This window comes from Heptranchias perlo, chromosome 20 (genome assembly GCF_035084215.1).
Source record: "Heptranchias perlo isolate sHepPer1 chromosome 20, sHepPer1.hap1, whole genome shotgun sequence".
NCBI classification, from domain to species: Eukaryota; Metazoa; Chordata; class Chondrichthyes; order Hexanchiformes; family Hexanchidae; genus Heptranchias; species Heptranchias perlo.
The window spans coordinates 11,773,900-11,787,598 of record NC_090344.1 but is presented as its reverse complement, the minus strand read 5'-3'; the positions used below and the strand labels follow the sequence as shown (position 1 = coordinate 11,787,598).

General features: G+C 41.2%; 1 protein-coding gene and 1 non-coding gene across 2 annotated transcripts; one reads left to right on the top strand and one right to left on the bottom strand.

Annotated features, from left to right (window-relative positions):
- Positions 1-6,044: 6,044 nt before the first annotated feature.
- LOC137336071 (zinc finger protein 271-like) lies at positions 6,045-7,981 on the top strand (the record flags this gene model as incomplete). Its single annotated transcript, XM_068001565.1, has 1 exon — positions 6,045-7,981. A coding segment is annotated over one exon (1,593 nt), but the record flags the coding sequence as incomplete, so codon positions are not given.
- Positions 7,982-13,401: 5,420 nt separating this feature from the next.
- On the bottom strand, positions 13,402-13,496 carry trnay-gua (transfer RNA tyrosine (anticodon GUA)). The gene is made up of 2 exons: positions 13,460-13,496; positions 13,402-13,437 (listed from the first exon to the last, which is right to left on the bottom strand). It is a non-coding gene; the product is annotated as a tRNA-Tyr (tRNA).
- Positions 13,497-13,699: the final 203 nt, after the last annotated feature.

Below are 13,699 nucleotides of genomic sequence, written 5' to 3'. Positions count from 1 at the left end.
GGCAGGTGATGATACGGTTACTCGCGATCATGGGTGTTGAGTGTCAGCTTTCCCTTACCGGCCGTTTCTGCAGCGACACACTCGCCATCAGCCACCGACAGGCAATGTCGCGTGCGGGCGAGGTCGAGCGCCTCCACCTCTGCGTCGGTGAGCTCTACCACTTGCGGCGGGCCACCTCCGATGCGTGCCCTTTCCCGATTGTTCTTGCTCCTCTTCTCCTGTCAAGGCAAAACACAGATGTGTGAGTGGGTGCGTATTGCATTGTGAGACGCATCGAGCATCGGTGTGGGTGGGTTGAGCGTGGCGCAGATGGATGGGAGGATGCGTGTGCCACGTGCCCATCCCATTGCATAGGGATTGGGTGTGTGGTAGTGTTCGGGTGGGGACAGGGACGGTGGGTACTTGCGGGCACGGCGAGGGTGGTGAATGAGTGGCTGTGAGGATTGCTGCTGGAGCGCTGTGGTAGCTCTGCAGGAGGGGTTGAGATCTGTTTGGCGTGATGGTGGGGACGGGCTGTGGGAGGGTGCGTTGGCGTACTCACCTTGCCAGACCCAGTCAGGTCATTGAAGCGCTTGCGGCACTGCTCCCAAGTCCTTGGGGTGTTGGCCCTGCTGCTGACCTCCGCCGCCACCTCTGCCCATGCCTTCCTGGTGGCAGCGGCAGGGAACTTGCGTCCATCCGCCGGGAATAGCGTGTCCCTCCTCCTCCTCACGCCCTGCAGCATCAGCTGCAGCGCAAGGTCGGAAAAACGTGGCGCAGCCTTTCCCCTTGGCTGAGCCATCATCACCAGCCTAATGATTGCAGCAGGAGGGGCTTTGGGAGACTGCCCCTTTAAGTGGAGCTCCTACATCGCGTCGACGGCAGTGCGCATGCGCAGCCGGCCGGCACGCAGCTGGGGAGCGGAGAACCCGGAAGCAGGGCTGAATCTGTTCAATTCGCCCTGCGCGTTTTCCACGCTCCCGGAGGACCACCCGCTGGGAACCCGCAGGTCTGCTGAATTCGAGCCCTTGAATTATTTATATCATAAATTATACCTTTGAATTAATTATATAATTTAAACACTTGACGTCTTTATATAATAATTTTAACACTTGAATCATTTACATAATAAATTAAACACTTGCTAATTCATATAATAAATTAAACTTTTGAATTATTTAGATAATCAAATAATCAGTTCAATTATTTACATAATAAATTTAATACTTGATTTTTTTATATAATAAATGAAACACTTGAATTATTTACTTAATAAATGAAACACTTGAATTATTTATATAATAAAATAAACAATTGTTTCTTTATATATAAATTTAACACTTGTATTATTTATGTAATATATTAAGCTGTAGAATTATTTTTGATAAACTAAACACTTCAATAATTTATATAGTAAATTAAACACTTCAATTGTTTATACAGTAAACTAAACTATTGAGTTATTTATCTAATAAATTAAGCACTTGACTTCTTTAGATAATAAATTAAACAATAAAGTTAGATAATAAATTAAACACTTGTTTATTTGTACAATAATTTCATCAATTGAATTATTTAGATGATTAATTTATGATAAAAATAATTCAATAGTTTAATTTAACAACTGAAGTAGTTATGTAAGAAATTAAACAATTGATTATTTATATTATGAATTAAACTATTGAATTATTTATATAATAAACAAAACCTTTAAATTATTTATTTAACAAATTAAACTAGTGAATTATTTAGATAATAAATTAAACACTTGAAATGTTTAAATAATAAAGTAAACAATTGAACTATTTTTGTAATAAATTATACACTTGACTGTTTCATATAATAAATTAAACACTTGTTTATTTGTATAATAAATTCACCAATTGAATTATTTATATAATAAATTAAACAACTGAACTATTTATATAGTGAATTATACACTTGAATTATTTATATAATTAAACTACTGAATTATGTATCTAATATATTAATCAATTGAATTATTTATATAATAAATTAAACAATTCAATTATTTAAACAAAAAATTAAACAGTTTATTAATTATATAATATATTAAACTATTGAATTATTCATATAAAATTAAACACTTGAACAATTTAGATGATGAATTAAACTATTGAATTATTTATATAATAAATTTAGCTGTTGAATGTTTTATATAATAAATTAATCTCTTGGTTATTTCTATAATGAATTAATCAATCGAATAATTTAAACTATTGAATTCTCTTTATAATAAATGAAACATTTGAATTATTCATATCATAAATTACTTGAATAATTTATATAATAAATTAAACTATTGGATTATTTATATAATTTAATCAAACGAATTATTTAGAGAATAAATTAAACAATTGAATCATTTATATAATAAAGAAACAATTTAATTAATAAATGAAACACTAGACTTTACATAATAAATTAAACAATTGATTATATAATGAGTTGAACTATTTAATTTTTTATATAATACATTAAACACTTGAATTGTTCACATAATAATTTAAACAATTGAATTATTTGTATCATAAATTAAACAATTATTATATTTATATAATGAATTAAGCTATTGAGTTATTTATATCATTAAACACTTGAATTATTTATACAATAAAAGAACAATTTAATTTATATAATAATTTAAACACTTGAATTATTTATATAATAAATTTGACACGTGAATTATTTAATGAATTAAACAATTAAATTGTTTATCAAATAAATTATTAATATCGTAAATTAAACAATTCGTTTATTTATATCATGAATTAAACGCTTGAATTATTTATGTAAAATTAAACACCTGAATAATTGATAGGATGAATTAAACTATTGAATTATTTATAACGTAAATTTAGCTATTGAATGTTTGATGTAATAAATTAAACTCTTGGTTATTTCTATAATAAATTAATCAATCGAATAATTTAAACTATTGAATTCTCTTTATAATAAATGAAACATTTGAATTATTCATATCATAAATTAAACACTTGAATAATTTATATAATTAATTAAACAATTCAACTAATGACATAATAAATTAAACGATTGAATTATTTGTATAATTTAATCAATCGAATTATTTGTCATAAATTAAACAATTTAATTAATAAATGAAACACTCATCTTTATATAATAAATTAAACAATTGATTATATAATGAGTTGAACTATTGAATTATTTATATAATAAATTAAACACTTGAATTGTTCACATAATAATTTAAACAATTGAATTATTTATATCATAAATTAAACAATTATTATATTTATATAATGAATTAAACTATTGAGTTATTTATATAATTAAACACTTGAATTATGTATACAATAAAAGAACAATTTAATTTATATAATAATTTAAACACTTGAATTATTTATATAATAAATTTGACACGTGAATTATTTAATGAATTAAACAATTAAATTGTTTATCAAATAAATTATTAATATCGTAAATTAAAAAATTCGTTTATTTATATCATGAATTAAACGCTTGAATTATTTATATAATGAATTAGCTGTTGAATTATTTAGAGAATAAATTTAACAATTGAATTATTTATATAATAAATTATTCAATTGAATTGTTTATACATTAAATAAAACGACTCAATAACTTATATAATAAATTAAACTATTTAATTACTTATATAATCAATTAAACTATTGAATTCTTCATATAATAAATTAAACAATGGATTATTTATATAATGAATTAAACTATTAAATTATACATGTAATAAATTAAACACTTGAATAATTTATACAATAAATTAAATAATTCAATTATTTACATAGTAAATTAAACTATTGAACTATTTATATAATATATTAAACTTTTGAATTATTGATTACCTGCTGCACCTGTATGTTGACTTCTTGTGTTTCATGTACGAGGACACCCAGATCCCTCTGGACCGCAGCATTTTGTAGTATTTCCCCTTTCAAATAATAATTTGTTTTTTTATTATTGCTCCCCAAAGTGGATGACTTCACATTTTCCCACATTATATTCCATCTGCCAATTTTTTGCTCATTCCTTTAACCTGTTAACATACCTTCACAGATACTTTGTATCCTCATCGCAACTTGCTTTTCCACCGATCTTTGTATCATCAGCAAATTTGCCACAAGATACTCTGTTCCTTCATCCGAGGTCCAAACGCGATCTCTCTGCATTCAATGTCTTTGCTTTTGGGCCAGATTTTAAGAACATCAATGGCGGCTGTGCCACCCAGCATGCAGCGCGGTAAAGATTGTGCCCTATCTGAATCAGTGGAGCACAGCGCGCAGGCGCAGTAGTGACTCATTATCGGGCAGCGTGTCCTGAGCATGCGCGGTCAGTGGAGGCTGCGGGAGGAGCGCGTTCGGTGCAGGTGAGAGGATCGGAGCAAGAGGATCAATAAACCCCGGGGCCCGGGTCCGGGCTCAGGCCCAGGCTCAGGCTTCACAAACCCCGAGTGCGGCCCCAGACCCGAATATAAAACAGTGAACATTATCCCCCCTCACTACCCGCCGGTTTCCGGTTTCTCCCGTTTCGCTCCGGACCAACTCTCAACAAAAGGCCGCGGCCCCGCGCATGCGTGGAGTAAACTGGGAATTCTCAGGGAGCGTCTGTAAATGAAGGAGAAATGGTGATCGGTCAGGGAGTGTGTGTAAATGAAGGAGAAATGGTGATCGGTCAGTGAGCGTCTGTAAATGAAGGAGAAATGGTGATCGGTCAGGGAGCGTCTGTAAATGAAGGAGAAATGGTGATCGGTCAGGGAGCGTCTGTAAATGAAGGAGAAATGGTGATCGGTCAGTGAGCGTCTGTAAATGAAGGAGAAATGGTGATCGGTCAGGGAGTGTCTGTAAATCTGAGAAATGGTGATTGGTCAGGGAGCGTCTGTAAATGAAAGAGAAATGGTGATCGGTCAACGAGCGTTTGCAAATGAAGGAGAAACGGTGATCAGTCAGGGAGCATCTGTAAATGAAGGAGAAATGGTATTCTCTATATCTTCAGTCATCCAGGGAGCTCTAGCTCTGGATGCCATTCCGTTCCTCCTCGTGGGAATCTGTCCACTCTCAACCCACTCCTCCTTGAAGGCCTCCCATTGTTCAATTACTGTTTTGTTGCCAATTTTTGATTCCAATTCACCTGGACAAGATCCCATTTTAACTCATGAAATTAGCCCTCCTCCAGTTAGGAATTTTCACATTTGACTGTCCCCTGTCCTTTTCCATAACTGTTCGAAACCGAATGAGATTATGATCACTGCTGCCCCACTGAAATATGCTCCACCTGCCCCACTTCATTCTCCACACCGAGCTCACTGCTGTACTCACATTCACTCTCTCACATTCACTCTCTCACATTCACTTTCTCACACTCACTCTCTCACACTCACTCTCTCACATTCACTCTCTCACATTCACTCTCTCACATTCACTCTCTCACATGCACTTTCTCACATGCACTCTCTCACACTCACTCTCACATTCCTCTCACCCTTTCACTCATGGTTTAGGGCCACTGAAAGATGATGCGATGGGTTTGGATTTCAGCACAGGGAGGAAGGAGAGTGTGTGGGACGGGGATTTACAGCTTAAAGGAATAAGAGAGTAAAGAATGTTCCATAGAAAGTAGAGTTATCTGATCTGAATTTCTATCCTGTATTTACAGTGATAATTTTTATAAACTCCTTTTACAGGGTATGAGAAGGGGAGGATTTGCAGACAGGAAACTCAAACCAAAGATCACGTCACGATCTGACAGAGTCACTCGATTCATCAGGACCTGAATATCATCGGCTTTTGAATGTGGAAGGAGAAATGTTTGTCTGTTCTATCTCTGGGAGAAGATTTCAAACATCAGTGTGAGTGGAAAAGCACCGAGACACACACACCCGAGTGAGAGTGTTCCAGTGCACTGACTGTGGAAAGAGCTTTAACCAGTTACACAGTCTGCAAAAACATCAGACCATTCACAGCGGGGAGAAACCGTACACGTGTTCTGTGTGTGGACGAGGCTTCAACTGATCGTCCAACCTGGAGAGACACAAGGACACCCGGACCACGGAGAAACCGTGGAAATGTGGGGACTGTGGGAAGGGATTCAATTCCCCTTCAAAGCTGGAAATTCATCGACGCAATCACACCGGGGAGAGACCGTTCACCTGCTCCGTGTGTGGGAAGGGATTCACTCAGTCATACACCCTCCTGACACACCAGCGATTTCACTTTGATGAGAGACCTTTTAAATGTTCGGACTGTGAGAAGAGGTTTAAAAGCAAAAGTAACCTGCTGACACACCAACACACTCACACTGGGGAGAGGCCGTTCACCTGCTCCGTTTGTGGGAAGGGATTCACTCGGTCATCCACCCTGCTGACACACCAACGAGTTCACACTGGGGAGAGGCCGTTCACCTGCTCCGTGTGTAAGAAGAGATTTACTCGGTCATCCCACCTACAGAGACACCAGCGAGTTCACTCTGAAGAGAGACCTTTTAAATGTTCTGACTGTGGGAAGAGATTTAAAACCAGAAACGAACTACTGAGACACCAACGCACTCACACTGGGGAGAGGCCGTTCTCCTGCTCCGTGTGTAAGAACAGATTCACTCATTCATCACACCTTCTGCAACACCAGCAAGTTCACACTGATGAGAGACCTTTTAAATGTTCTGACTGTGCGAAGAGATTTAAAACCAGAAACGAACTACTGAGACACCAACGCATTCACACTGGGGAGAGGCCGTTCACCTGCACCGTGTGTGAGAAGAGATTTACTTGGTCATCCAACCTGCTGAGACACCAGCGAGTTCACACTGATGAGAGACCTTTTAAATGTTCTGACTGTGAGAAGAGATTTAAAAGCAAAATTAATCTTATGACACACCAACGCAGTCACACTGGGGAGAAGCCGTTCACCTGCTCTGCGTGTGGGAAGGGATTCACTCGGTCATCAGACCTTCTATCACACCAGCGAGTTCACACTGGGGAGAGACCGTTCACCTGCTTCGTGTGTGGGAAGGGATTCACTCGGTCATCCCACCTTCTGTCACACCAGCGAGTTCACACTGGGGAGAGGCCATTCACCTGCTTCGTGTGTGGGAAGGGATTCACTTGGTCATCCAACCTGCTGATACACCAGCGAGTTCACACTGGGGAGAGACCGCTCATCTGCTCTGTGTGTAAGAAGAGATTCACTCATTCATCACACCTTCTGCAACACCAGCAAGTTCACACTGATGAGAGACCTTTTAAATGTCCTGACTGTGAGAAGAGATTTAAAATCAGAAACGAAATGGTGAGACACCAACGCACTCACACTGGGGAGAGGCCGTTCACCTGCTCCTTGTGTGAGAAGAGATTTACTCGGTCATCCAACCTTCTGTCACACCAGCGAGTTCACTCCGATGAGAGACCTTTTAATTGTTCTGATTGTGAGAAGAGATTTAAAAGAAAAATTGATCTGCTGACACACCAGCGCACTCACACTGGGGAGAGGCCATTCACCTGCTCCGTGTGTGGGAAGGGATTCACTCGGTCATCCACCCTGCTGAGACACCAGCGAGTTCACACTGGTGAGAGACCTTTAAATGTTCTGACTTTGGGAAGAGATTTAAAATCAGAAACAAACTGCTGAGACATCAACGCACTCACACTGGGGAAAGGCTGTTCACCTGCTCCGTGTGTGGGAAGGGATTCACTAATTCATCCCACCTTCTGAAACATCAACTTGTTCACACTATTGAGTGACCTTTTAACTCAGTGACTGTGAGAAGAGCTTTAAAAGCAGAAATGAACTGCTGACACATCAACACATGCCCATTGGGGAGAGACTGTTCACCTGCTCCGTGTGTGGGAAGGGATTCACTCAGTCATCACACATGCTGAGACACCAGCGAGTTCACATATGACTGCATGGGTTGGATTCTGCTGTTAATCACATCCAGGACTGAACCATGTTCATTCTGACAGTTGGGGTTTGTTTCTTCTGATGTCAATAACCCCTATAACTGGGCTGGAGTTTAATATTCTGGATATCTCTTAAATAAATTAGCTTTATTTTCAACACCTTGTTGTAGATTTTGGTCTTTCCCACCTGAGTGTTTAGCCTCACCTGACTGGAGCTCAGAAAGGACAATCTGCGGGGAGGATCGTCCGGGGGGAACAGAACTTCAGCCTGGACACAGTCCTTCAGGGCCACACTGAGAGGGGCAAACGGCACTTTGGTCTTTCTCGTCTCCCTTCTCTGACAGTAAAGTCGCTGTGAGGCATCCAGTCTAAAAATGACTGTGGTAATTATTCTATGGAGATTTCAACTGTTTGAGTGACAGTCCTGAGTCTACCATTTAAGGCAGGTGTTAACTCATTTAATTAATCCCGTTAAAATAAATGAGTTAAAGTCTGCATTAAAATAGCAGAGGGAGGAGTTCACAGGAGCCTGTTAACTGCTGGTACAATTATACAACAGTCATTCGATCTCCAGATAAAGAAGGACCTGCAGTGTGTTTCCAGAATTCATGGTTTTATTGCTGTGTGCGTGTTAGACACCAGGATCACTAAAAATACACGACCCGGACCATCCACAGGGTGGGGGCGATCCCGACATTTACTCTGGGATCACTCCCACTGCGGAACTCCACCACTGACCCTGCTGAAGGTTGCAGGCTCAGGGAGTGGGGCCTCCAGGAGTGGACTGTAAGAAAGCTGGGTTTCAGTATCCTGATAAATATATGCCGAGGAACCAGAGGAATCCTTACAAAGGAACCATCTGGGGTTTTACCTGCCAGTGTAGGTCTCGGGGTGAATGATTCCCGACTCCCTGAACTGTCTTACATTTAACCCAGATCGGATCAGGATCAATTCAGTTTGCAGGAGAATTTGGTCAAATATCACCCACAATTGAGGGAGACACAAGCAGCCATTAGAGAATCTAAGAGATCTTTGGAAAAGAAGATGGTGCACAATTGTGGGAATAATAGCAAACGTCTTTCCAGCTAGGTCAGGATTCAGAAGACCATTAAAGATGGTTTAGGGCCACTGAAAGACAGTTCAGGACAGATTCCCGGGCTATAGCAGAGCTAGTCATAGAGTCATAGAGTTATACAGCACGGATAGAGGCCCTTCGGCCCATCGTGTCCGCGCCGGCCATCAGCCCTGTCTACTCTAATCCCATATTCCAGCATTTGGTCCGTAGCCTTGTATGCTATGGCATTTCAAGTGCTCATCCAAATGCTTCTTGAATGTTGTGAGGGTTCCTGCCTCCACAACCCTTTCAGGCAGTGAGTTCCAGACTCCAACCACCCTCTGGGTGAAAAAGTTCTTTCTCAAATCCCCTCTAAACCTCCTGCCTTTTACCTTGAATCTATGTCCCCTTGTTATAGTACCCTCAACGAAGGGAAAAAGCTCCTTAGTATCCATCCTATCTGTGCCCCTCATAATTTTGTACACCTCAATCATGTCCCTCCTCAGCCTCCTCTGCTCCAAGGAAAACAAACCCAATCTTCCCAGTCTCTCTTCATAGCTGAAGCGCTCCAGCCCTGGTAGCATCCTGGTGAATCTCCTCTGCACCCTCTCCAAAGCGATCACATCCTTCCTGTAGTGTGGCGACCAGAACTGCACACAGTACTCCAGCTGTGGCCTAACCAGTGTTTTATACAGCTCCATCATAACCTCCTTGCTCTTATATTCTATGCCTCGGCTAATAAAGGCAAGTATCCCATATGCCTTCTTTACCACCTTATCTACCTGTTCCGCCGCCTTCAGGGATCTGTGAACTTGCACACCAAGATCCCTCTGACCCTCTGTCTTGCCTAGGGTCCTCCCATTCATTGTGTATTCCCTTGCCTTGTTAGTCCCTCCAAAGTGCATCACCTCGCACTTTTCCGGGTTAAATTCCATTTGCCACTGTTCCGCCCATCTGACCAACCCATCTATATCGTCCTGCAGACTGAGGCTATCCTCCTCACTATTTACCACCCTACCAATTTTTGTATCATCAGCGAACTTACTGATCATACCTTTTACATTCATATCCAAGTCATTAATGTAGACCACAAACAGCAAGGGACCCAGCACCGATCCCTGTGGTACCCCACTGGCCACAGGCTTCCAGTCACAAAAACAACCTTCGAGCATCACCCTCTGCCTTCTGCCACTAAGCCAGTTTTGTATCCAAAGTGCCAAGGCACCCTGGATTCCATGGGCTCGTACCTTCTTGACCAGTCTCCTGTGGGGGACTTTATCGAAGGCCTTACTGAAATCCATGTATACCACATCCACTGCGTTACCCTCATCCACACGCCTAGTCACCCCCTCAAAAGCTGTTAAATGACTATTTCTCATCAGCCTACACTCCTGTGGATGATGCTCAGATTCCAGCTGTGGGATGTGCTGTCAACAATAACATCATAAATATTAAAATAGAAAGGGATGTCATCTTGGATAAAATATGAAATCTCAAAATACTTTGTGCTCCAGGTCCAGATGATATCCACGCCCGGGTGTTTAAAGAGATGGGACGGGTGCTCTGTGAGCCCCTTGCCTGTATCTTCAACAGCTCAATAGAGTCAGGGATTGTCCCCTGAGATTGGAAGGTAGCTCACGTAGTTCCCATTTTCATGAAAGGAGACAAATCAGAGCCGGGGTAGGACAAGCCCATCAGTGTGACCTCGATCAGAGGGAAGATGCTTGAAGGGATCCTAAGAGATGCTGTTTATGATCACGGGGAAAGAGAAGGGGCCATTAGAGATACTCAACACGGCTTCTGGGAAAGAAAATGGTGTCTCACAAACTTGCTTGAGTTTTTTGAAGAAGTTGCTGGGTTAGTGGATGAGGGTAATCCGGTTCACATTGTCTATCTCAGGGGTGTCAAACTCATTTCCTATGGTGAACCTGACCCGACATCATGACACTTGGCCTGGGCCACATTCAGCAAAAATTATTAAACTGGAAAGAGATGAAAATGAACTCTATTGTTACTTCCATACATTAAGATGTTGTTTTCTGCTACTGCTGCTCCTGATACCTGGCGCCTCTGAGCTTGAACTATTGCACCAACATTTGGAGTAAATGACTGGGCTGAGGCCTGTCTTGGATAAAAACATGAGGACCACTTGTCATTACAGAACTGTGTGCCCCAAACACTAACCGTGGAAGTGAATTCCACAGACTGCCTACTCCCTATGTAAAGAAGTTTCTCTTGACTACTGCTCTAAAACAGATAGCAGGGGTTAATTGTAGCGACTCACACTGTATAAGGTGGAAAGTGATGCTCCACAAGGATTGGTTCAGGGACCACTGTTCACAATTCACATAAACGATTTGGACTCGGGAATCGGAAGTACAATTTCAAAATTAACAGATGACACCAGATTGGCGGGGTGGGGTGGAGTTTTGATAATATTGATGAAGATTGCGACCAAATACAAAATACATTAATAAACTTGCAAAATGGGTGTATAATTGGCCAATGAATTTTAATGCAGATGACAGTGAATTGGAGCATTTTGGTAGCAAGAATTTGGAAGTTGTGCCCTGTATACCCAAGTCCAAGTCATTAATGTATATCAAGAAAAGCAGTGGTCCCAGCACCGACCCCTGGGGAACACCGTTGTATACCTCCCTCCATTCCGAAAAACAGCTGTTCACCACTACATTCTGTTTCCTGTTATTTGGCCAATTCTGTATCCATGCTGCTACTGCCCCTTTTATTCCATGGGCTTCAATCTTGATGACAAGCCCATTAGGCGGCACTTTATCGAATGCCTTTTTTAAAGTCCATACACACCACATCAACTGCATTTCCCTCATCGACCCTCTCTGTTACCTTATCAAAAAACTGTATCAAGTTAGTTAAACACGATTTGCCTTTAACAAATCCGTGCTGGCTTTCCCTAATCCTTGTCCAAGTGACTGCTAATTCTGTCCCCGATTATCGTTGCTGGAACTTTCTCCACTGCCGAGGTTAAACTGACTGGTCTGTAGACGCTGGGTTTTGTCTTTCACCCTTTCTTGAACAATGGTGTTACATTTGCAATTCTCCAGTCCTCTGGCATAACCCCCATATCTAAGGATGTTTGGAAGATTATGACCAGCACCTCTGCAATTTCCACCGTTACTTCCCTCACTAACCGAGGATGCATCCCATCCGGACCAGGTGATGTATCTACTTTAAGTCCAGCCAGCCTTTCAAGTACCTACTCTTTATGATTTTTAGCCAATCCAGTATCTCAACGACATCTTCCTTTACTGACACTCTGGCAGCATTTTCTTCCTTGGTAAAGACAGATGCAAAGTATTTATTTAGTACCTCCGCCATGCCCACTGCCTCCCTCTGCTACTTCCTCACTATAACCTGGGTGAGTGGTCCAATTGATAACGCATCTGCCTACGGATCAGAAGACTATCGGTTTGATTCCTTCCTGGCTCAGATGTTTTTTTTTGCAAACTGTGCATTATTTTATAGCTGTCCTAATTGCTGATGCTGCCTGGCTGCATACCTGGTAAGTGCCTTCTTATTGCAGCAAGCAGTGCATCAGTGTCAAAATCTGAAGGTCCTGAATTCAATCTTCAGAGAAGACCTCAGGGATTACGAAGCTTTTTTTCTATCTCTCACCTCATCTTTCCATCTTTGCTGCAGAGCAAAATCAAGAACTTTTGCTTACTGCAGATTTGCTGCCTCTTGACCTCTCTGTACCCAAACACACAGCGAAGATTAGGAAGTGCATGGGCTATGGACTCGCTGACAACAATCTTGTTTCTGTATAATTGCACCAAGACAATCGGTGAGTGGAGAATATAATCAACGATCCCACTACTTCTCACATGCCAAGTGAGCGATCTGCCAGTTGAGCTAAACCTCGTTTGCTGTTTGTAAATCGCCCTTCACAGTTCCTGCCTCACACTCGCCTCCAAGCTGCTCCACGACCAGCAGAGAAATCTTGCCTTGGGTTATGGATCCCTGAATATATGAAATACTTTGCTCCAATCGGCAGTATCGAGCATCAGCAAGTGAGGAACAGCAGAACGGGAAGCCACAGTAATCATGAATGATGCTGAGAAGAGCCCGAGCCTGCGGAAGGAAGACGAGGTCACCGGAAAGCAACAGCCGCCCGAGCTTGAGGGAGCAGCGTGAGCCCTGACTGACTGACTGATCGAAGACCTTTTTGCCTGAAATTGAGGGCGATTTGAAGTGTTGCTGCTCAAAGGCACTCCCTGCTGGTGAGCAGAGGGAAATGCTCGAGTGAAACAGCCGTGCTCGGGCACACACAGAAAGCTTCAAGATTTGAGAAATGAAAAGTGGTGTCCTGTGACTCAGTGGCAACATGTTAATCTGTGAGGTGCCTGTAAAGTTCAGAGAGCGACCTTGAGGTAATTGTTGCTTATTCCAAAAGCACACTCACTCCTTCGAGCCGGAATTGAACCAGCGACCTAAGGATGACTTTACTTTGGTTTAATTCACTACAGTCCTCCGCTCTACCAGCTGAGCTATCGAAGGGAAGTGATAGAAAGGATTGTCTTTGGTGATTGTTCACCGTGCGCCTGTTGACATGTTCAGACTCGTGAAACAGTCGAGTCTCGAGTTAAACAAAGGCACGGATGAGGGTTTCAGCAGCAGAACTTCATTCTGGAAGTTGGGATTTGTTTCTGCTGATGTTAATAACCGCTATAACTGGGCTGAAATTCAATATTCTGGATATA